This window comes from Oncorhynchus tshawytscha, linkage group LG11 (assembly GCF_018296145.1).
Source record: "Oncorhynchus tshawytscha isolate Ot180627B linkage group LG11, Otsh_v2.0, whole genome shotgun sequence".
Classification (NCBI taxonomy): domain Eukaryota; kingdom Metazoa; phylum Chordata; class Actinopteri; order Salmoniformes; family Salmonidae; genus Oncorhynchus; species Oncorhynchus tshawytscha.
The window spans coordinates 30,871,222-30,896,327 of record NC_056439.1 but is presented as its reverse complement, the minus strand read 5'-3'; the positions used below and the strand labels follow the sequence as shown (position 1 = coordinate 30,896,327).

The 25,106-nt window shown below is 43.0% G+C and overlaps 1 protein-coding gene across 3 annotated transcripts; it reads right to left on the bottom strand.

Annotated features, from left to right (window-relative positions):
• Window positions 1-404: 404 nt before the first annotated feature.
• LOC112261727 (serine/threonine-protein kinase PLK4) lies at window positions 405-24,576 on the bottom strand. Of its 3 annotated transcripts, XM_042330010.1 has the most exons (22): window positions 24,198-24,576; window positions 22,716-22,773; window positions 22,435-22,575; window positions 22,049-22,171; window positions 21,789-21,888; window positions 20,199-20,332; window positions 19,836-20,080; window positions 19,663-19,739; window positions 19,368-19,519; window positions 19,102-19,208; window positions 18,832-18,965; window positions 18,079-18,275; window positions 17,235-17,309; window positions 17,004-17,147; window positions 15,881-16,006; window positions 15,643-15,750; window positions 15,327-15,446; window positions 12,903-13,064; window positions 11,273-11,376; window positions 8,895-8,990; window positions 8,376-8,471; window positions 8,200-8,221 (listed from the first exon to the last, which is right to left on the bottom strand). In XM_042330010.1, the coding sequence occupies exons 1-20, from the start codon at window positions 24,302-24,304 to the stop codon at window positions 8,924-8,926; spliced, it is 2,481 nt and encodes an 826-aa protein (XP_042185944.1). In that variant the 5' UTR covers window positions 24,305-24,576; the 3' UTR covers window positions 8,200-8,221; window positions 8,376-8,471; window positions 8,895-8,923. The 3 variants fall into 3 exon arrangements, with proteins under 3 accessions (XP_024293079.1, XP_042185944.1, XP_024293080.2); XM_024437312.2 differs by lacking the exons at window positions 8,200-8,221; window positions 8,376-8,471; window positions 8,895-8,990 and having other exon boundaries at window positions 10,465-11,376; XM_024437311.2 differs by lacking the exons at window positions 11,273-11,376; window positions 12,903-13,064; window positions 15,327-15,446; ... (14 more) ...; window positions 22,716-22,773; window positions 24,198-24,576 and adding exons at window positions 405-789; window positions 956-1,206; window positions 1,340-1,433; ... (6 more) ...; window positions 5,492-6,470; window positions 9,737-10,211 and having other exon boundaries at window positions 8,107-8,221.
• Window positions 24,577-25,106: the final 530 nt, after the last annotated feature.

The window sequence follows — 25,106 nt, the reverse complement described above, 5'->3', positions numbered from 1 at the left end:
ATTTTTTCACCCTGACAATGTCATTGTGCTTTGAGCTTCCATCTGAAAATGTTATGTATCAGTTCTTTAAAGAAACTAATTCAAAACAATTACTTTATTAAATATCTAAACCAACAGGGGAAAAATAATCCCCCCCTTTTTAAATAACCAATATCGTTGAGAAATTGCCATTACTATTCTACTACTTCAGCCCAGATAATGAGAAACAGTCTGTTATTAATTTAATTCCCACAATGTTGTATTGGGTTTCTCACACTTGATAGGCCTCATGTTCATGTCCTGCATATCAATACCATACACCAGTAAGGTATGCTAACATAACAGCTCATCCTTTAATATTTTAGTTTGTTGTAAACATTTACCCAGTCATGCTGTTGCAAGTGAGAAATAACAAAAGACCCCTGAACTCTACCCAGCCTGCAGATGTTTATTGCTTCAGCTTTTATGCATCTGACATTTCATGGAGACTATGGTTTGACAATGTAGAAAATTACAATTACAAGATTATACTGTACAACATGGGCACTTTATAAAATATATATTTTCATAATTTTGTCATCTGTACATAAAAACACTATTTACAAGCACACTTGAGAGGTATGTATGTCATGGTATAAAGCCTATAATAGTGTCTCCTCCCTGCAACAGCATTGTACTGGGACGTTGCAATGCTGCTGAGGTTGTTTGATTCAGCGGCGTGCTGCTGGACTGGCTAACAGGCCCAGGATGGTGGAGAGACAGTGCAGCTTCTCCTTCACAAGCTCTGGCAACTTCTCATTCTCTTTGTACCTGGAGCAACAAGCAGGAACATGTCAGCAAAAAGGGGTTGACAAGTACCATTTCTCAAATACAGAGAATCATTTTATATCAAAATGACAAAAGATGGACATTGGCATAGCACTGTATGAAAGGGTGGTGAAGCCATGGGTCAGTGTGCTGTGTAAGTGTTCAGTACCTGGTGGTCCGTCCCTCTGGGGACGTGTAGGCAATACAAGAGACCCCTGCCTGCACCACCAGCTGGGAGCCATCGTTGAACTGCACCCACACCTCTCCACTGGTCAGCTGTGAGGCCCAACCAATGTTTGGCACAAAGACGGACTTAAGCACTTTCCCTGTGTTGGTTGTGTGGTCTTGTTTGACCGACAGCGGAGAGCAGTTTTTGTTCACGCTAGCCGAGGTGAAGTCAGACCCATCATATGAGATCATCTGAAGATTAGAGAAGAGAAAAAGATTCAACAAAAAAAAGACACCAGAAATATCTTACACTTCCTAAATAAAAATGGATGGAATAAATAGCTTAGTTGATAGAATGTGAAATGTTGCTTCAGGAGAAACTCACAGAGGGAGTAATGTGTAGGTGCTTGGGCGGTGATGCCACATCTACAAGGGCAACACCGCCCAAGGGGCAGGGGGAGTCTGGGTTGGCAGGTCTTCTGGGAGGGATAAACAGAGGCGCAAGATTAGTGACAAGGACTGGGACTACCTGACACCCTAGACCCACTCCATTTTGCTTACTGCCCCAATAGGTCCACAGACGACGCAATCGCAACCACACTGCCCTAACCCATCTGGACAAAAGGAATACCTATGTGAGAATGCTGTTCATCGACTACAGCTCAGCATTTAACACCATTGTACCCTCCAAACTCGTCATCAAGCTCGAGACCCTGGGCCTCGACCCCACCCTGTGCAACTGGGTCCTGGACTTTGACGGGATGCCCCCAGGTGGTGAGGGTAGGTAACAACATCTCCACCCCGCTGATCCTCAACACTGGGGCCCCACAAGGGTGCGTTCTGAGCCCTCTCCTGTACTCCCTGTTCACCCACGACTGCATGGCCACGCACACCTCTAACTCAATCATCAAGTTTGCGGTGAGGGCCCTCGGAGTGTGGTGTCAGGAAAACAACCTCACACTCAACAAAACAAAGGAGATGATCGTGGACTTCAGGAAACAGCAGAGGGAGCACCCCCTATCCACATCGACGGGACAGTAGTGGAGAAGGTGAAAAGTTTTAAAGTTCCTCGGCGTACACATCACGGATACACTGAATTGGTCCACCCACACAGACAGCGTGGTGAAGAAGGCGCAGCAGCGCCGCTTGAACCTCAGGAGGCTGAAGAAATTCGGCTTGTCATCAAAAGCACTCAAACTTTTACAGATGCACAATCGAGAGCATCCTGTCGGGCTGTATCACCGCCTGGTACGGCAACTGCTCCGCCCACAACTGTAAGGCTCCCCAGAGGGTAGTGAGGTCTGCACAACTCATCACCGGGGGCAAACTACCTGCCCTCCAGGACACCTACACCACCCGATGTCACAGGAATGCCATAAAGATCATCAAGGACAACAACCACCCGAGCCACTGCCTGTTCACCCAGCTATCATCCAGAAGGCGAGGTCAGTACAGGTGCATCAAAGCTGGGACCGAGAGACTGAAAAACAGCTTCTATCTCAAGGCCATCAGACTGTTAAACAGCCACCACTAAGATTGAGTGGCTGCTGCCAACATACTGACTCAACTCCAGCCACTTTAATTATGGAAAAATTGATGTAAAAATGTATCACTGGCCACTTTAAACAATGCCACTTAATATGTTTACATACCCTACATTACTTATCTCATACTGTACTCGATACCATCTACTGCATCATGCCTATGCCGTTCTGTACCATCACTCATTCATATATTTTTATGTACATATTCTTCATCCCTTCACACTTGTGTGTATAAGGTAGTTGTGAAATTGTTAGGTTAGATTACTCGTTGGTTATTACTGCATTGTCGGAACTAGAAGCACAAGCATTTCGCTACACTCGCATTAACATCTGCTAACCATGTGTATGTGAAAAATAAAATTTGATTTGATTTGATTTGACTGACAGGTGACTGGATATCTCAACAAACTGACTGATTAGAACTGAAATAGTGTCTGCATTCTGCAACATGGTGCTTTCTTTAAAGGGAAATGTCAAAAGAATGTAGCTTCATATTCATCACTTCCAGCACCACCATAACATCAACATATGTATGTGAAAATGGAACGTTTATATGTTTTGTTGTAAAAAAAGAGAGGAAGATAAGTGTTTCCAATGACATCAATGAGCTTCATGTGATTTTAACCAATTATGAGAAGGCATTTCCTACTAATTGTCTAATTGGTTGATGATGTCATTGGAAACACTTATCTTCCTCTCTTTTTTACTACAAAACATAGAAATGCACCATTTTCACATATGTTGATGTTGGGGTGGTACTGGAGATCAATATGAAGTTGAACATTTTAGAAATTAAGTGCTTCCAAACATGACAATGTCCTGCATTAACAGACAGTCATGGCTCTCTTGCTCACCGGCCGAGGGTGATGGGGAAGAAGGGAGTGCTCTTGGCACAGCGCTGCTCCTCTGCAGTGATTGCCGTCTCTAGAGACAGACACATGCTGTGGCCCTCGTCAGACAGCTTCACGTACAGCCTGCTCTCTGGACTGAGGCCACTCAGACCCACCTCTCCCTTCACCGTGTACGACTTCCCACTCTTCTCCACCACACGGACCAGCTCTGACGTCTTGTGGGTTTTTGCTCCTGTCACAGCATAGAGGACCACAGGTCAGGATTATTTAGTTTAACTGTGCAACAACAACTTTTCAATCTCAGAAGGAAAATACATCTTATCCTTCAAGGTCATTATGTGTCATATAATTGATGCTTTCTAAATGATCCTCACCATCGTAGAAGCACATCTCAAGGTCTGCATTAGGGGAGTTCTCCATCAGCATACATTTACCATACTTGGTATAGAGGGTAACTTTGGGAGTCTTGGATTTTACCAGCTGCACAAACTTGGAGGCATACTGGTATTTCTTCCAGTACTTCTCTATTGAAGACAGAGGACAAAGGTTAGTTGAAATCAGATTTCTAACATATTTATCAAATTGTGGTTTTAGATCTTTTTTTTTTATTTTACCCCCTTTTTCGATCTTGTCTCATCGCTGCAACTTTCCAACGGGCTCGGGAGAGGCATGCGTCCTCCGAAACATGACCCGCCTAACCGCGCTCCTTAACACCCGCCAGCTTAACCCAGAAGCCAGCCGCACTAATGTGTCGGAGGAAACACAGTTCAACTGGAGACCGGAGTCAGCCCGCAGGCACACGGCCCGCCACAAGGAGTCAAGCGCGATGAGCCAAGGAAAGCCCCACCTGCCAAACCCTCCCCCAACCCGGACGACGCTGGGCCAATTGTGCGCTGTCCTATGGGACTCCCGGCCAATGCAGATTGTGGCACAGCCCAGGAATGAACCCAGGTCTGTAGTAATGGATCTAGCACTGCATGCGATGCTGTGCCTTAAACTGGTGTGCCACTCAGGAGACCCCAAATTGTGGTTTTTAAATCATGTCACTGCGAGATGTCACTGTCTGGTATTGAGGTGTACCCGGTAGGTCCTCATAGCTGCAGATCAAGATGTCTTCAGGGGGAGCAGGGGGGCGGTCTAGCACAGGAAAACCCTTCCCCTCATTGGGCTGGTAAATAGTGACCTACAGGATCATGGTCAAAGGGTGACATTAGTGTTTTGCCATTATTTCACAGACATACCATGATACATCTTCTCTGAAGGTTATCAAGTGGTGTTTTATTCCTGAAACTCACCATCAAACCATCACAGGATATCCTGAGGACCTCTTTGCCCCTCTCCTGGGGGCCCTGGCCCTTGAGAAGCTCCATACACACCTCTCCTGTATCCAGAATACTCACCTGGGGAGAAGGAGACGGAAGCCACAGCTGTAGGTCAGGCAGGCATTGAAAGCAGATCAGTTGAATAGACAGGGGGATAACTAGGGTGTGCGTCTGTCTTACCACAGCGTTTTTAGTCTTCTGTCTGATGGATTTCAGTCTTGAGGCACACAAAGGAGGGAGCACATTTCTCAGGGACTTTTTCTCCTTTTCTACACTTGGTTTGGATAGACTCTGCAGCTCTTCCCCATGACCGGGTTGCCCATTCTCCCTGTAGGAGTCCGTGTTTGAGGTGTTGCGGTGGAGGTGAGGACTGGTGCCTCTGCCTGCCGGTTTGTCACTCCAGGTGTTGTGTACACCTAGAGGATCCCTGCCACTATGGAAACTGCCACTGCTGCTGTGAGAGTTGACATCCGTGGGCCTCGGAAACTGGCCTAGTGAGGTAGGATAAACAAACAATGCTGTCAAGCTTGTGAGAAAATCTTTATTTTAGAGCTTTTAAATCTTTACATTGGGATATAAGATTAAGATACAGCAAAGAAACAAGTAGGTGTACTATACCTTCTTTACTGAACCAATTCTGTACACCTTCTGACTCTTGTAACTGCAGGTTTAGTGGATGTGGTGGTTGTATGGAATATGAACATCCTGAGCTGAGGAAATAAAGGGTACATACATGTATCAGTTAGTCAGACAGACGCAGCCATCTTAATAAAAAAAAAATACATTTTATTAATTACATCACACTGGGGTCACATCTTACCTGGCTGTCTGTTTGACAGGCACCGATGGGAGCCTTCCATGCTCTGCGAAGGGTTGTGGAGTGTCCTTGTAGCTGGAGGACATGGGAAAGGCCAGTCTCTCCGACCCAGTCAGCATCTCCTCAGAGTGGCATCTCTCCAGCTCTGCCTGCCCCATCCCCTGGTCTGGAGTGACAGAGGAGCTAGACCGGTCTGAGGAGTGAGTCCTCCGTAGGTACCGGGAGTGGGGCCGTCCACTCTCCCAGCCCAGAACTGCCCTGCTCCTCCCTACTCTGTCGGAGTGCTGCTGCCACTGCTCAACCCCCTCAAAGCAGGCGCTGCTTGGCGGCCGGGGCAATGTGGGGATATGTGCCATGCGGTTGGGCAAGGCAGGTCCGATCACATGCCTGGCTGCTCTCTTCTGGAGACGGCTGCTGCCTGAGGTGGATGAGGTGCAGGCTGTCGAGATGGTGGCGATGCCGCTGTCCATGGAGCCTGGCTCACCAAGGCTCAGCTCCTTGGTCCTGGTAAGCAGGCTTTGGGTCATGAAGGGGTGGTCAAGCACGGCAGACAGGCTGGGCCGCTGCGCAGGGTCCTTCCTCAGCAGCTGATGGATAAGGTCCTGGGCCTCCTGGGACACATGGCTGGGCATGTCATACTCCCCCAGAACCACCTTGTTGAGGGTGTGCTTCACTGTGTCTGTGTCAAATGGGGGCCGGCCCATCAGGAAGGCGTAGAACATACAGCCCAGAGACCAGACATCAGACTCCAGGCCATGGGCACTGTGGGTGGCCACCTCTGGGGAGATGTAGTTGGGTGTGCCACACATGGTGAAGTGCTTCTCGCTGGGGAGCTTCAGCTGAGTGGCCAGGCCAAAGTCAGCTATTTTAAGGTTCATATTGCTCGTCAGCAGCAGGTTGGACAAGGTCAGGTCCCGATGCATGATGCCATGTGTATGCAAGTACAGCATACCTTTCACTATTTGATGCATGAAGTGCTGTGCTGTAACGTGAAAAAAAAAAAAAATGAAAGCAACTGTTATAAAAGGAAATGAGGACAGGTGTCAAGACATGTTAACGTAGATTTCATAAGTTAAGAGATGTATCACTGACACACTCTAGGGTTGGGCGGTATCCAGATTGTCATACCGTTTCAGTACCATACCGGGGTAGGGCTGGGCAATATATCAAATTCATTTGATTAATTCTAATTTATGTTTTTGAGCAATATTCCAAATGCCTGAATTGTAGAATCAAGTTTTTTTGTAAATACATTTTTTTATGACCGTTTATGTCCGGTTTTTGGTCTTGTCTGCTCCATCTGTGCTGTGCACCTTCCCATTTACACCAGAGATCTGTATATAATGACGAGATGCTCATGTTTCCGCCCTAACAATGGGTGTCATTGTCCCAAAGGCGGGAAGGCAGGCGGACAAGCTTAGGTTCAAAATAAGCGCATAGAAACGCACAGGGTTTATTAGAACCCTACCACTCAAAACAACAAAGATGAGAGATCACTTCTTCCTCTCTGACAAACAGTTTCAACTCGCTATTTGCATTTGAGTCATATGGATACCAAAACTCAGAGACATAATGTTACTGTAATAGAGGAGAAGTTAAACAGGGTATGGTTTGAAAGGTTATGCTAATTTTACAAAATTAAGTTAAAAAATCAAATTAACAATTACCTTGGCGCACAAAACAATTTAGGCAACAGCCACTTAGCTTCCGGAGCTGTATAGAATTTATTTTACACATCTTACATGCTGACCACACCGCTCGCATTGCAAAATAAATTTAAACATACATGTTATTCAATTATTGCACCAACACTGCTCGTGCATGCGCCAACGAGCGAAATGCGTTGCCAAGCGTTAAAATAGAAGTCAGTTCTATTTGTGACGCTGAACGCAGTGCAAGTCCTGCCTCTCCCATCTCCTCATTGGTGTATAGAAGGAGATACCCATGTGGGTGATTGAAAGATGAACTGAGTTTGGTCGGTGGTCATGGTAACTAAGAAAGTTAGATGCCAATTGCCATAAAGTCCCAAGAAGAAGCCTGGAAGGAGGAGAGATGACTAGAAACAATTTGGTTATAGTTTTATGTGTGGATTAATTGTCTGAGTAGAGGACCTTGTGCATTTCAGGTAAAAATCAAATATATTTATATAGCCCTTCTTACATCAGCTGATATCTCAAAGTGCTGTACAGAAAATAAGAACTCTAAGTTTATATCCCAGGACAAATTAGCTAGCAACAGTAAGCTAGTTAAACAGGACAAATTAGCTAGCAACTGCAAGCTAGCTAGTTAAATTGCCAGAAAATGTATGCTTTTTGACCTGTCCCGAAATTAATATAATTAGTTCAGAGTTTGTTTTGATATTTCAACCTGCGTGTCGTGATCGCGTTTGGTGTGGGGGGACAAAATCAATTTGTGCACGATGGCGCGCGGCCGGTTTGATGTTCGGTGTAAGATTTATTTTAGTTATACTTAACACAAAGTCCCCAACAAAAAAAGTATATATTTTTTATTATTGTATATTTTTAAACAGAATTGAAAATCATACTTTTCAAAATACCCCAGTATAAACTGTAGATTGCCCAAGCCTAATGCACTCTCAGGTAAACAATGAGACTGACCATCATCCTCTGAGAAGGGCATCTTCCTGTCTTTCAGGTATCGACTCATCTCTCCATTATGGCACATCTCCAACACCAAGTACACATAGTTACTGTCTTCAAAGTAGTTGTACAGCTGCAAAATAGCAAAATTACAAGCCAAAATGTTGTATCGGGGTTAACGCCGTTATGTAAATTAGTAAATAAGACCTTATTAAAATAGCACCAATTTCAGCACAACAATGATCAGATATGCCAAAACAGGCCCAACAAAGTTCAACCATGCTTACCTCTAGTATTGACGGATGCTTCAATCGACACTGAATCTCCACTTCGTTACTGACGCGCTGGACCATACCAGATTTATGCATGGCTTTTTTGTCAATCTGAACAGAGAGGGGAACGATGGAGATAATTATACAGTGAGCATTATAATACACTGCTTTAGTCTTGTGGTAAACAAACGATTGGTCTTCCACAAAGAGAGTGAGAGCTATCCAGGAACAGAACAGACTGTCTACACTTCCAACAGTCCCCAGGTGACCCCTGGGAGGGGGGCTTAGAAAAAAATACAAAACTCTGCTAAACACCATCTGGTAGTGAGATGGTGATGATGAGCAGTTAAGTCTTCACTGTGTAGCCTGTCAACATTTCTAAACCTGTGATTTGTCTGCTTGCACTTGACAAAAAGTGTGCTGATTGAGCTCTTACATGTGTTTTTAACACATGATACAGGAACAGCATGAAACAAGCTTACATCATAAAAGTAATTAGATCTGTTCTGTATTTTTTTTATTATAAGTTCTTACCATTTTGATCGCCACCTCCAAGCCAGTGTTCACTGACTTTGCCCGGTAAACACATGCAAAGGAGCCCTTACCAAGGAGGGTGAGAACTTTGAAATCCTGAAAAAGAGAATGAAAACATTTTCACATATATGCAATATATAAATCCAAAATCAATAAACTAATATTTACATTGCAACAAATATGACTAGAATATGTCCTGTAGCTATGCCTATGTCCTAGAAATGGATTTGGCTGTCAGCTGTTTTTGACAGAGGATGATTCTGATGTGATACCTCAATCTTTAGCTCCCCAGCTGTAAATAAGATTCTCTCCTCATCTTCACTGACTTTGCATTTAGTTGTCAGGTTTTGAAATAAATAATTAAAAACTTTGTCGAACATCTTCTCTCTGATATGTGTCATGTAGCCGACTAGAGATACAGTGACTGAGTACTAGACTACACCAACTGTGGCTAATGTTAACGTTACCATTTGGTCGTTATGGCTAGCCAACCGTCAGAAGTAAAACATCAAAACACCTGTCTCTGTGATATAGCCAACCAAAACCTTTAATTATCCCGGCTCTCTTCCCGCTAATGAGCAGGCGTTGTGGCACCCGTCACCTGGCAACAATAAACCGTTGCGGTAAATCGCAGGGGACGTGTCTCAGTCAAAATAATCAACAACAACAACTCGGCTGTAGTAGCCAGTGCTACTAGTTTTAGCCACCAGCTAGCTAAATAACAGTTACTCGTCTACGTTACTGACTACGAATTATGCAAAGTTGCTAACGTTTACAGACAACTGACGTTCGCTTGCTAGCTGCGGGTTAGCCAGCTAACGTTAGCTAGGTCGACAACTCACCTCGATTTTATCGCCGATTGAAACACTCATCTTGCTTATTATTTGTCTTCCCAATCGATACAAAATTCTTATTCAAAACATGTTCATCCAGGTAAACTCATCAGCGGCCATTAACCACCTTTGATAAAAATCAAATGAATGTTGCCCCTCCAAAACTTTCATACTTCTTCCATTTTGAAAATATCCGCCCGTTACCCTCGTGGTCACGTGACTATACACGTCATATAAAAACACGCAAATGTTGCCTTCTCGAGCTAAGGAGAGCTTTCGGGAACAAAAAGCACTAGATGCCTTAAAATAACATGGGGTCCTCCTGTGGAAACAACTTTCTCATCTAGTAACTTGACATTTAAAGTTGCTTTGTAGCATAAAAGTCTTAAATAATATGAAGATCATTGAGTACAATTTTTTAGCACTTTAGTCAAATACATGTATATTTTTTATTTAACTAGGCAAGTCAGTTAAGAACAAATTCTTATTTACAATGACGCTAACCCGGACGACGCTGGGCCAATTGTGCACCGCTCTATGGGACTCCCAATCACAGCCGGTTGTGATACAGCCTGGAATCAAACCAGGGGTCTGTAGTGACACCTCTTGCACTGAGGTGCATTGCCTTAGACCGCTGCGCCTCTCGGGAATGAAATAGTACAATGTTTGTCTTAAAGACAAATAATGCATTTACATTTTAGTCATTTAGCAGACACTCTTATACAGAGCGAATTACATTAGTGAGTGCATACATTTATTTATTTATACATTTATTACTTTCGTCTTTAAATCTTAGGACTCAAAATATGGAAATGCATGAAAATAAGTAAAGGAATAGGCATCCAGCCCATTGCTCTTCTCTCTTTGCTAACAACACTAGGAATGTATCCTCTATATACACAACTATAGGCACTGGCCAGTTTAAATTACTAAAATAATATTTACAGTATCTAGGCATACAGACATCCTTTCAAATTCATATATTAAATACAAATATATATAATATGTATTATTGCATACATATTTTACTAATAGTTTAATTAGCCATAGCGATTGTTCAGACAGTAATTCTACTTATGTTCCACTACAAGCTTATGTGCAGTAAGAGTCACCTTAGAGATCTGATGCTTATGGGCCTTTTGAAATGCAAACACGTATGGTTAGGAAAAACTGTTTTCAGGAGAGCCAGAATTGTTTTCATCTATATCTAATCTTACAGTTAATGACTATATAAGGTATTGTCTAACCTCTTAGGGAGGAGCACACAGTTGTAACATAGTAGAGAAAGTTTAAAAAAATCGAACAGGGGGACTCTGAACACAAATGCACAAAACAGTCCATTGAGTGGTGGTGGACATGGAAAAATGGTCCCGGATACACTTTGTACTGTATGTTTGGGTAGACCTTGTCAAAATGGTCTGATGGGAGATAGAGTGCTGGTAGCAGAGGATATTTGGCAAAGGGGCTCAGTCAATCTCCATCTCTGCTGAAGGAGGCTTGGTCTGGTTGCTACCCTTTGCCACTCCCCTCCCGCCAGCTCCTTGCCTTGGGCTGTTATGGGCCCCGTTGCTCTCTTCATTCTCCTCTGACACGTCATCTGCTTTGGGCTTCGGCCGGTTGACAACTGGGTTGCATACTTCATCCAGTTCCTAAAGTATAGGTATATATGGAAGATAGGTGGATGCAGTATTAGTAAAATTTTATATTTTTTAAATTTATTTTATTTCACCTTTATTTAACCAGGTAGCCTAGTTGAGAACAAGTTCTCATTTGCAACTGCGACCTGGCCAAGATAAAGCATAGCAGTGTGAACATACAACACAGAGTTACACATGGAGTAAACAATTAACAATTCAATAAAACAGTAGAAAAAAAAGGGGAGTCTATATACATTGTGTGCAAAAGGCATGAGGAGGTAGGCGAATAATTACAATTTTGCAGATTAACACTGGAGTGATAAATGATCAAATGGTCATGTACAGGTAGAGATATTGGTGTGCAAAAGAGCAGAAAAGTAAATAAATAAAAACAGTATGGGGATGAGGTAGGTAAAAATGAGTGGGCTATTTACCGATAGACAATGTACAGCTGCAGCGATCGGTTAGCTGCTCAGATAGCAGATGTTTGAAGTTGGTGAGGGAGATAAAAGTCTCCAACTTCAGCGATTTTTGCAATTCGTTCCAGTCACAGGCAGCAGAGAACTGGAACGAAAGGCGGCCAAATGAGGTGTTGGCTTTAGGGATGATCAGTGAGATACACCTGCTGGAGCGCGTGCTACGGATGGGTGTTGCCATCGTGACCAGTGAACTGAGATAAGGCGGAGCTTTACCTAGCATGGACTTGTAGATGACCTGGAGCCAGTGGGTCTGGCGACGAATATGTAGCGAGGGCCAGCCGACAAGAGCATACAAGTCGCAGTGGTGGGTGGTATAAGGTGCTTTAGTGATAAAACGGATGGCACTGTGATAAACTGCATCCAGTTTGCTGAGTAGAGTGTTGGAAGCAATTTTGTAGATGACATCGCCGAAGTCGAGGATCGGTAGGATAGTCAGTTTTACTAGGGTAAGTTTGGCGGCGTGAGTGAAGGAGAGGCTTTGTTGCGGAATAGAAAGCCAACTCTTGATTTGATTTTCGATTGGAGATGTTTGATATGAGTCTGGAAGGAGAGTTTACAGTCTAGCCAGACACCTAGGTACTTATAGATGTCCACATATTCAAGGTCGGAACCATCCAGGGTGGTGATGCTGGTCAGGCGTGCGGGTGCAGGCAGCGAACGGTTGAAAAGCATGCATTTGGTTTTACTAGCGTTTAAGAGCAGTTGGAGGCCACGGAAGGAGTGTTGTATGGCATTGAAGCTCGTTTGGAGGTTAGATAGCACAGTGTCCAAGGACGGGCCGGAAGTATATAGAATGGTGTCGTCTGCGTAGAGGTGGATCAGGGAATCGCCCGCAGCAAGAGCAACATCATTGATATATACAGAGAAAAGAGTCGGCCCGAGGATTGAACCCTGTGGCACCCCCATAGAGACTGCCAGAGGACCGGACAGCATGCCCTCCGATTTGACACACTGAACTCTGTCTGCAAAGTAATCGGTGAACAGGGCAAATAATCAGTACCTGGTGACTATGGGCCAATAGTATGTCATATGGTCAAATCATTCACACTTATCACACACCTGTATTTTGGAAATTATGTCTGCTACTTTGACGACTGGGTCCTGGGCGATGGTGAGTTGGCTCTGGGCATTCATCTTGCTGTTTATCCAGGCCATGCTTTCATTTAAACACTTCTCCACGTTTCTCATCTCCTCAGCATTCAGATGCTGGTAACGCTCATCCTGAGTGTAGATAGGAAACAAAACAATTAGAGATAGCACACCTCTGTCTCATTAAGTAAATCACCTTGTCTATGCCCTCACAAACAAATCAATTAATAAAAATGTCACAGATGGTTTATTACATACATCCTGGGTTAAACCCAGAGACAGACTAAGTCACAATAGTGTCACAATTGCTCAATTACTTTACTATGACAATGACCTAACTAGCTTTGAAAAGTGTGTACAGGCCCCAGAGGACTGATAAGACTAAACAAGGAAATCAGAGGTGTCCTGAATATGGAATAGGAAAGTAATTAGCACAATCCCAACAGAGCAGCGGTGTACAGTCGTGGCCAAAAGTTTTGAGAATGACACAAATATTAATTTTCACAAAGTCTGCTGCCTCAGTTTGTATGATGGCAATTTGCATATACTCCAGAATGTTATGAAGAGTGATCAGATGAATTGCAATTAATTGCAAAGTTCCTCTTTGCCATGCAAATGAACTGAATCCCCCAAAAACATTTCCACTGCATTTCAGCCCTGCCACAAAAGGACCAGCTGACATCATGTCAGTGATTCTCTAGTTAACACAGGTGTGAGTGTTGACGAGGACAAGGCTGGAGATCACTCTGTTATAATGATTGAGTTCGAAGAAGCGCCAAGGTGAAGAAGGCTTCAGGGCGCCCAAGAAAGTCCAGCAAGCGCCAGGACCGTCTCCTAAAGTTGATTCAGCTGCGGGATCGGGGCACCACCAGTACAGAGCTTGCTCAGGAATGGCAGCAGGCAGGTGTGAGTGCATCTGCATGCACAGTGAGGTGAAGACGTTTGGAGGATGGCCTGGTGTCAAGAAGGGCAGCAAAGAAGCCAAATTCTGACAAACTCCAAGCATTGATTATGCAAGAATGGGCTGCCATCAGTCAGGATGTGGCCCAGAAATTAATTGACAGCATGCCAGGGCAGATTGCAGAGGTCTTGAAAAAGAAGGGTCAACACTGCAAATATTGACTCTTTGCATCAACTTCATGTAATTGTCAATAAAAGCCTTTGACACTTATGAAATGCTTGTAATTATACTTCAGTATTCCATAGTAACATCTGACAAAAATATCTAAAGACACTGAAGCAGCAAACTTTGTGAAAATTTATATTTGTGTCATTCTCAAAACTTGACTGTAGTAGTTCACAGAGAAATAGAGGTATTGTAAATGGGCTCAGCTTCATTTCACTGCATCTCACACTGAGCTTTAAAGGCGCTGCATGGTCAATCTGACGTTTGCATTGGTCATGCAGCATTTACGGTGATATGGTCTGTGCAGAAGTCAGGGCATTCATATTTCTTGTGCTTCGCCGAGCAGTGCAGAGCTGTTGTGAAGGAAGTTGTCAAGGAAGTGAGTTTGTGTTTATACAGGAACTCGCGCCCTCACCTACGGTCAACCGTTCAAGACAATGCGGAGCTATACGGAGCCCTCCGCATTGTTACAAGATCTGAGAGGCTCACGGCGATGCAGTACTGCGTGCCTCTGGAGGCTCCGCAACTGCGTCACACCATCCATATGACGCCTCTGACCACATTTTCTGATCAAGCATAAATTGTCTCTTAGTGTCTTATACTGAGCTGTAATGACATCACTCCACAGAAACCATGTTCCCAATGAGGAGCAAAACCATTTTAATCATAGAATGGGTTAAATGTTTCTAAAGTGGGAGGGGGTTCGATTAATCCCACCCAGGCGCCTGTGTAGATGTATTATGCAATGGCTGAAAGTTGATTGCTTAGATTTGGAACCAGGCTGCCTCCTGGGCGCGAGCCAGGTGCCCCGCTCTGTCTGATGGTGAAGTCGGCTTAAAACAAAAGTGATGTAATTAAGCACATGCAGTACTTAATAGGATTCTTTGTTTTCCCACGCAAAAGTGATTGTTTTTGAGAAAAACAGTTTATCTGTCTTCTCAATGAAAACTAATTTGAAAATGCAAACGTTTATTTTATGGAAAAGAGGTGTATGTTTCTGGAAGTTGCACCATACTGCCTTGTTGACAACATGACCAAGCAGCACATATTACTGTTCCATTTGAGAAGCGCATTCCTCCCTCCCGCGCATTCGTCCCTTCCTCCCTCCCTCCTATTGCCTGATGACGGGCCATTGCGCAGTTCAACACGGGCAGTGTAAAATAACTCCCTCAATGCCTTTCAGTACTATCCAAAAAACGAAGAGATCTCAAAGATGCTCAAGGATGAAAGGATGCTGAACTATAAGTTAAAAAGATTCCAGTTTTTACCTTCTGTTTATAAAGCTCCACAGCCTTCATATAAAGTTGGATCTTCTTGCCCATCTCTTCAAATGCCCTCGGCCTGTCTTCCTGCTCCCTGTGCCTGTCATGAACGGGCTGGGCAAACCTCTGGAAAAGGACATCAGTCAAATAAATCGCTCAAATCAAGTCACGTTCCTAAACCTTCAGGCTGTTCACCTAAATGCCCCAAATATATTTGTTTATTATTCATGTTTCTTTCTCCTGATTTCAGAACTGCTATAATAGCAGACTGGTGCAGGCAGAGGCTAGAAATAGAAATCCTTTATGCTAAATAAACATTAACCTTGAGATCTTCCAGCTTGTCCACATAGACCTGTTTGTCTTGGTCCTCTCCCTCCTCATAAAGCCAGTTCTCTGTGTCCTCGAGCATCAGTGTCAGACGATTACTGTCCTTTTTGAAAGGTGAGAAAGGCCAAAACAGGTATCAGCAAACACATAATGTATTGCAAAGACTTATTCTGTGTTCAATGTGGCCGTATTTATTTCTTTGTTAAAAGGAAACTGTTCATCTAGGTTCTTACCTCCTCCGTGGTGTACTTCTCATAGATGCCACACAGTTTGTCCCGCAGGTCGTACACATACTCCTCCACCGCATTCTTAGCATCATTCCTCTCTTTCTCCAGCTTATCCTGGACGATCATCTGGCCCTGAGGGACACAGAGAGGAAGAGACAAAGTGAGACACGTGTAACAGAGGACACTGTAGGACACTCTCACATGCCATAAGCTCACAACACAGCTAGCTTGAAATGTCACCGATGGAGCTATCCAATGGGTACCTTTTGTGTAGCTCAAATGATTAGCATCTTTTCAAGGAGGGCTGTCATGTGTGCTGTGAAGTAGAGGATCAAGCCCGGTATGGGGACAGGGACAGTGAAGGAGGCTAAACTGTTAGCAGCACACTGACGTCGGCAACAATGAGAGCCAAAATCAGCCTTCCGCTTCCTTCTGTCTGTAGGCAGGGATCAACAGCATCTTTTTGGTGAAGTAGGGATCAAGCCCGGTATGGGGACAGGGACAGTGAAGGAGGCTAAACTGTTAGCAGCCAAACCCGGGTGGTGTAGGTGTCCAGGTAGTTGCCACTACGTTGGGGCCATACTGATACAGCCCGCCAGGATGCTCTCCATCTGTAGAGTTTTGAGTGCTTTTGGTGACAAGCCGAATCTTCAGCCTCCTGAGGTTGAAGAGGCGCTTGCCTTCATCACGATGCTGTCTGTGTGTGGACCAATTCAGTTTGTCTGTGATATGTATGCCTGGAACTTAAAACTTGCTACCCTCTCCACTACTGTTCCATCGGTGGATGGGGGTGTTCCCTCTGCTGTTTCCTGAAGTCCACAATCATCTCCTTAGTACCCACTCCCAGGCGGCCACACAGAAATATAGGGCACGTTAGCTACATCATCTGCCAGTTTTGTAAAAGTGTACAACATAGATAAAACATGAATGAGACAACTAATGTAGAACATGCCTTTACAGTTCCAAAGCTGCAGATGATTCATCTTCCTACAGAAACCCTTACTACTTGTGTTTTATGTCTTTGAACTAAACAAGGCAGGTAAGTTTTACATTACAGCAAGTCTTTTCTCTTGGTTCGATGAGAATCTGACTCAGCTGCTGGGGAGTTGGGGCCTTCAGAGTGACTTACCTCATACTCCACAAAGTCATTGAGCACCCCCCTGTCCAGCTGCCTGATGGTATTGGCCAGAATTGGAAGGTCAGTGCTTTTCACTTTTACTTTAGGCTTGCTTCCCCCTGATGCTGGGTCCTGCTTCTCACCAGGGACTCCGTTCTTTGTTGGGAAATTTAAAATGTTTTATGCTTCACAAGACATAAAAGTTGAAGTGTAATTATAGTTTCTTATGATTCACGTACTCACCTTACTGCAGGAGCTGGCGTCCTCATTCAGCTGGTCCCCCTGGCCTTGACCCTCCTGGTCTACCTGCATTTTAGTCTGCGACAGTAGGACACTCTCACAGCAACATCACCTGAATCTTAAAATCAACGCTTGGCTGCTCTCCTGCTCTAATTACAGTAGCTTTGACTTATGGAACACCTTAGTAATGTAATTAATAATGTTACACCTACGTCTATATAAATCAGCTTACTTCAAGCAGCACACCCCTCCTGTTAACGTAATCAAACCATCTACTATTCAAGGATGCCAATTAGAATGTTATAATCTGTATGAGTAACACATTCAAATACACTGACATACTGATCATATCAAAGGAGTGGAGGATGATTTTTATAGCAGACACAGGCACAGCACAGCCTATGAAGGATAGAGCTATGAAGACGTGGAAAGTATTTTCAACTTAACAGCTATTCCACTGGCTCCATGTATCCTTTGGCGTCACACACTGCCAAGCCCGGTTATACAAACATACACATTCTCTCAGGCTCAATGTGATAAACCTTAATGAGACCAGTGCTCCACAGATGAGACCAGACCACAAAACCTCCCACATATAGTTCATATCGTTATAGATGTCATCTTCAATGGGAGGAAAGGGGTGCAGCTTCAAGAGCCAGGAATAGAGAGAAAATGGACTTGAGTAAAAATAACCACACAGGTAAAGACATGAAGTCATATCAGTGCTCTATGTCTTAGACATAAGACATTCAAATGGGAAGATTAAACAACGGCTTCTTTGACATGCGTTCTTAAATCTTAAAATAGAGTGTGAAATTCAGGTGAAAACTCATTCTCTTTCTGTTACCTGGTCCTCTGGCCTTCCTTCATTCTGCACAGTGGCTTCCATGTCCATCTGAACATCCTCTCCTTCACCCTTCTGCTTCTCGATCAGGGAGGCGCTGGAAACACTGAAGATGCCATGCACGTTTATGCGCACTTTGACCTTCACTTTGGAGCTGTTTCCATCAGGCTGGGGCACCACATTCTGAACAGAAAAATGCCCTGAGAAAGCCAGAGAGGAGGAGGCAGGTGGAGAGACATTCAAATGTCACACCTGATGGAGTCACATGAAATTACACAAACACACTGGAGAATTGACAGGGGAAGGAGGATGAGATCTGATTAGCTAGTCATTGTGCCTCTTTCAAACTGAAATCGCACCTGAGAGACCCCCTTATAATACACACATACTCTCACACACACACACACAGCTCTGCCCTGTAAATGACTCCCGTGAGTCATAGGGACGCAGTGTTCCATGGGAAATTTAAGCCTGTCCTAATTATCAGCCAGGTGGGAGACCCCCACTATATGGTTTAAATGTTCGTCATCAGGTAGGCCACCAAGAAACAATTGCAAATGGCCAACCACAGGACAGACATATAGTAGCTGTCTTGTAAGAGGATCTCAAGGCAGAATAGCTAAGTGCCAGCCAGGGTGTAACAGCTAAATATTTTACGTTCAGTGAGACCACCTTCCAATTCCTTGAACAGGTACATCAAATATGAAAGAAGACCTCTATGAACTGCAGAGGGCTTAGTTGAATAAGCAGGTGTACCTATCCTGATGTCTGGGTAAGGCAGCTCTTGTGGGAGACTGTAGAGTGCTTCCAAGTCAAAGGGCTCGTCCTTGTGGAAGGTGATGACTTTGGAGAAGGGTGCTGCATGGTTCTTACTGTACACCTCACATTCTCTGTAGAACAGACAGTGGTGTTGAATGAGGACCTGGAAATCCCTGTGTTGTAATGTCTTCGCATCTTATTACAAACAACACAGTACCCACAAATTAACGTTTGTTTCTATAGAGCCAGCTCAGTATGTGCCCTTACCCGACTCCATCTTCTGTGGGGGACTTCCAGCGTAGGGTTATGGGAAAGGGAACCACATCAGTGATGGAGAATTCACGCACCTTAAATGCTGGGGACAGAATTGCACACTACACACACACACACATAAACAAACACACACCAAAACAAGGACACAAACACACAATCACTTTGTTACACACCAAATATTCCAGCAAATTATTAATCAGCTGCATATAAAATTGATGGCTGAGGTTTCAAACACTGTAAGAGGAGAGGGAGGTGAGCACCTGAAGAGCGCAGCCCCGTGCCACAGCCTCATCTGCGTTGAGTGTGGTGCTGACATCTTTGCCAAAGAACTTGGAGATTCTCTCTTTAATGGAAGGGATCCTGGTGGCTCCTCCTACCACCTCCACTGCATAGATCTCATCCCGGCTCAGCTCTGACACAAAACACACACACACACACCCACACAGAGAGGGTCAAATAATACATTTTCAGTTTTACTATTGAATTCAAATGTACTGTCTCTATCACTGAATGTTCATCAACTAAATCAAATTAGATTTGATAAAAATGACATACTTGATTGTTCAATAACTGCTTTCAATGGCGCCTCTACTCTCATCAAGAATGGGGCACACAGTTCTTCAAACTGGACTCTGAAAAAGAAAAGAAGGGGGAAAGTGGAATGATTATTATTTCATATACATCTCTATAGGAAGCTAAACAAAGGAGTCACAAATCCATATGTGTACCTGTTCATCTTGCCTGTCACATCAATGTCATTCATGAAGCACTCAATGTTAATGGGAAGGTCAGAGCAGTTGGCACTCATCAACTTCTTCAGTTTCTCACACTCCTGAGACAGCCGCAGAATAGCCCTGGGGTTCTCCCTCACGTTCAGCTTGTACCTTGCCTTGAACTCTTCGCAGAAGTGCTCCACAAGTACCTCATCAAAGTTACGCCCTCCCAGGTAGGGATCAAAGGCTGTGGCCAGTACCTGATTAATTGACCAGACAATTAGGGGTTACATATGGAAGAGATAAAGAAAAATACAGGTGAGAAATAGTGATAAATAGTGATAGACTGCCTCTGCTACTTTAGGAAGAAGAACCCACCTTAAGTTTGCCTTTGTTGAAGGCTGATATGGAGACCTGGAATGATGAATGTCCCAGGTCCACGAATACCACATTGCGTGGCTTCTCATCTGGGGTGGGCAGGTCCTGCTTGTAGATCCCATAGGCCAGGGCCACTGCCATTTAGAAACAACAAATTGAGACAGACACTCTAATGCAGGGTTCCTCAAAAAGAGGCAAACTTTGTAAAAAAAATCAATCAAATAAAAACAATGTTGTAAAAAAAATCAATCAAATAAAAACAATGTTCTTGGACATAAAAGACTGTACAATCACCAGGAAATGAGCGTCAAGGGATTTTAATTTAGGAAATATTTTCCTAAGTATTCCCATGCATAAATAGAGGCATACTACTTTGAGTCCGCAAGACACGTATTTGTACTATGGGGAGTGAGGCTTCTACTCCCTTGCCCCTCCTCTATGGATTGCTCTCCCTGACCATCTGTGAGCCGCTCCATCAACTTGAACTTCTAAAACGGGTCTTGAAACACATTTCTACAGACTATTTTATAGTCCTAATCTGCAAAGTCATTTTAGCACCTAGCCTACTATTGCTATGCCCTGACTCTAAATGTATGATGTTTTTATTGTATTTTGTTTTATTATCATTATTTGTTTTGAGCTTTGAGAACACTAATGAAAAGCGCTATACAAATGAAATGTATTCATTTTATTATTATTATTACATGTGATCGTATCCCAATGTAATCAAGATTTGAAATTATTATGTTTTTGTCAAATACTATATCTGTTTGGAGTTTCTTGCAGTCAATTTGCAGTGTACAAATAATTTATAACTATGTTCCGGCCCCCCGACCATCCGCTCAAGAAAAGAATCGGCCAGCGGCTGAATGTAATTGGGGACACCTGCTCTAACCCTACACCACTGCATGAATAAGAGCATTTTAGTGGATGGAAATGACTAGAAGCAATGTATGTGTTATCAAGTCATTTTGGTCACCTAAACCTAATATAACATAATAGGTTACCTAGTGGTTAGAGTGGTTCGAATCCCCAAGCTGTCAAGGTGGAAAATGTGGCAATGTGCCCTTGAGCAAGGCACTTAACCCTAATTTGCTCCAGAGGTGCTGTACTACTACGATAACCCTGTAAAACAACACATTTCAATGCACTTGCCCAGTGTATGTGACAATAAAATATATATATTTTTTATACAATGATATGTTTGTGCAGCTTATAGGCCTATACATTGCTCCTACAAAGGAGTACACTTTCAAGTACACTTTGTGAATGTCAGTGCCTGCTGATTACAGGTGAGAAAACAACGACTTGAAAAACAGCTGTCTCTAGGGAACTCCAACTACCACCAATAAATCTCCAGTGGAGGCTGCTGAGGGGAGGACGGCTCATAATAATGGCTAGAACGGAGCAAATGGAATGGTATCAAACACATGGAAACCATGTTTTTTATGTATTTGATACCATTCCACTAATTCCGCTCCAGCCATTAACACGAGCCCCTCCTCCCAAACTAAGGTGCTACCAACCTCCTGTGCTATAGACATATCCATCACAGAATATGACCTTGATGACTCTGTGGGAATCACTGACCTGCCGTGGTGTCATTGATCAGACGCAGACAGTTCAACCCTGCAATTTGGGTGGAGTCCATCACAGACCTCCTCTCTGCATCGGTGAAAAAACTTGGGACCTGTGAAACAAAACTCTTGTTAGAATATTATAAATTTGAAATGGGATGAAAAAAACGACTTTGGCTAATATCAAGGTATATTCACGTGTAGCATATTGATACTACGTTGACCAGTTTCATTTGCAGTGTTTTACAGGATATATATATTGTTGTCACTCACAGAGATCACACAGTCCACAACTGGCTTCTTCAGGGAGCTCTCAGAAGTTTCCTTCAGCTTGGTCAGCAACATTGCTGTTACCTGCTCAATTGTGAACACTTTGTCCTCATCCAGGTAACGGACCTATGAATGGGACACAGTTTAGTTGAGACTATTTAGACAATATGAAAACCAGCTGAAACCAGAGGAGGTTTGATGGTGTCAGTGCTGGTTAAAAAAGATGGTTTGGAGGTCAAACACATTGGAAAATACAAACAATTGAGCAAAATAACAACAGTAATTTACATGATGACAATGGAGCTTGGGGTGATGGAGCTAAAGGGAACATGTTCAAAATGGAGTGCAGTGAAAAGGGAACACAGTGGAAAAGTCTACAGTGGTGTTACCTTGATTCCAGTGTTGCCACTGGCCAGCTTGTGCAAGCTGTAAGGCAACTTGGGTTTCTCCCCCTGGACATATGGGTCGTCAAACGCTCTGCCATGGAACTTCTTGAAGCCATGGACTGTGTTTTTAAAATTTGTTATAATCTGAAATAAATTGGTTTTTTTAGTCATGTGATCTGATGCTGACCAATTTGACCATTTCCAAAAAAGTAGTGATCTGCAAAATTACATTTGCACAAAAATACTACTACATTATAAAAACTGTTCTCATTTGATCATCTTACTTGACCCTTGGCTGCATTTCCAATGGTTCGGTTTTTGGAGGCCAGAGACACCCAAGCCCTGGGGAACCAAAACAAATAAACACATCAAAAATATAATATAGGCCTAATGGTTAATAGTAGGCAATGGAGGTTGAACATCTGCAGATTATTAAGTGAATTTCTATGAAGAAACGACAAATTAGGACAGTAAGACAGAACAGTTCACCTTCAAAGTGTAAGGAAGATCTGCATTTAAAATATCACTTTTTAAACTAATTTAACTGACTCACTTCCTCCATCAGCTCATTGCATTGTCTTGCTGACACAGAGTGATCCAGGTTCCTTGAATGGAAGGCTCAATTCCGTCAACTGGTATTGAAGGTCTTACTCTGCTCCACCTACCCATCTTCCCCCTCCTTCTCCTCCTCATCAAATTCTTTTTATAAGAGCTGTACATTGCAATGCTATGTTATGTCTGAGGTTATGCACAATTGGCATTGTGATTGTGGGCTATGCAGTTGGTCTGATGTCAGATGTTAAGTTATTTGGAAAATGAGTTGTGAATGAGGCTGAGCAAGAACATCCTGTAATAAAACCCAGGTCATTACATTCCCTCTCACTCACGCAGAGTATTGGTGCACCTTGCATAGTGGCATGTTAGGAGGAGCAGGGGAAGATTGCAGTTTTGAGAGGAATTGGTGTAAACTAAATGCCCATGAATTCACAGTCACCTAATCCAATGTCATAACATGTGTGTGTGATAGTCATATTCACATACGCTACATACAGTAGGCCTACAAGCAGCCCATCTATAGCCTATATTTATCTTGTACAAATTATTCTGTCCATATGGGAATTTGTCATACAGTACTTTTAAATCTGAGAGCAAAAATGTATGACAGCAGTCAATTCCCAGCAAATTCAATGACACTCGCAAGAAATAAAATGAGCTATACATTTAGCTGATGCGCTTTGAATAAAAAAAGTACAACACAACAAAGCTTACTTGAAAACTAGAGTAATGCAGGGATATTCATTCAAAACAAACTATATGACATGAGATTTAATACAATATATTTTAATACTGAACAATTTGGTCAATGTCGATATAGGCTATGACGATGCATTAAATATCATATCACAGAATATGATAGAAAAGTGTCAAATGAAACTAAAAAGGCCACATTCCAAGCACTACGTAGACGGCTGCAATTATTAAGAGGTCGTTAGGTAAATGAACATGCAACAAAGACTTCTGACAATGGAGACGTTATAACGTAGTAATAACCAAAACTGCAAATATTACTATAAATTTACATGGAAGAAAAAATACAATCCAATGTAATGTCATCCAATGTAAAATATTCATCATAACACATGAAGCATCCATTGTTGGAGCATTTTTTATCACTACGCCATCAGGGTATGCTACAGCGAGCATCCAGTCACAAACATTATGTAGCAAAATCACATTCTATATATCGATGTCAATAGTATACTTACGGTGTACATCTGTCGCTGTATTCATTGGCAATGGTTTCAATCCCGCCGCTTCTCGCAACAGCAATGTAACAATTTTGGAAACCCACATCAATACCTACTACTGACATAATGAGTGTAGCTGTTAGTTTGCGCAATTTTCCGTAACGATTGACACTTGACACCTTTCCAATGAGAAAATAAAATATTCCACTATGCGAGACTGTAGGCAATTTTAAATTATTTATTTCGTTTTCAGCATATATTTGAGACAGTTTGCTCTTACAGTTCTAACTGAATTAGGCTACTAGCTATTATGTAAGACAAATCTTTATAGCCAACTCACTCAACCTAATCCCAGGGAGGAAAAATGTCCACAGGATTCTCTCAATTTCAATCGTAACAACCGGTAATCCAAGCAAACATGCGCAAAGAGCAGTCGCGAATGCCTCTAGAACCCGCCCTCTGCTATCTGTTATTGGTTACATGTCACCAAAGGTGAATTTGATTGGTGCGACAGAGCATCTACGAAAGAAAAATCTAGAAATCCTTGAAAGAAAAATCTAGAAATCCTAGAAAGAGAACCAGCCTTTACATCATGAGTGACAGTGTAGGTAGGGCATTGTCTGCTGGTATAGGGATAAGTGAAGTTTTCCATGAGAAGCATGCCATTAGGCAAAATGTAAATGCAATTTGCAGACCACTACATATAGTTTGGCTACTGGTGCAAATTATTACAGTATAATAATTATTTCCACTACCTGTCCTTAATATCTTGGGCACAATTTTGGTTTTAGAAGTGGGGGGGACATAATATTATGATTATATATTTTTTATCCAATTGGATATACACTCCAAACAGACTACCATACAGCTCCAAGGCATCAACATGGTTCTAAAGCACATTGTTGCCTCGTTTTGTATCACATTCCA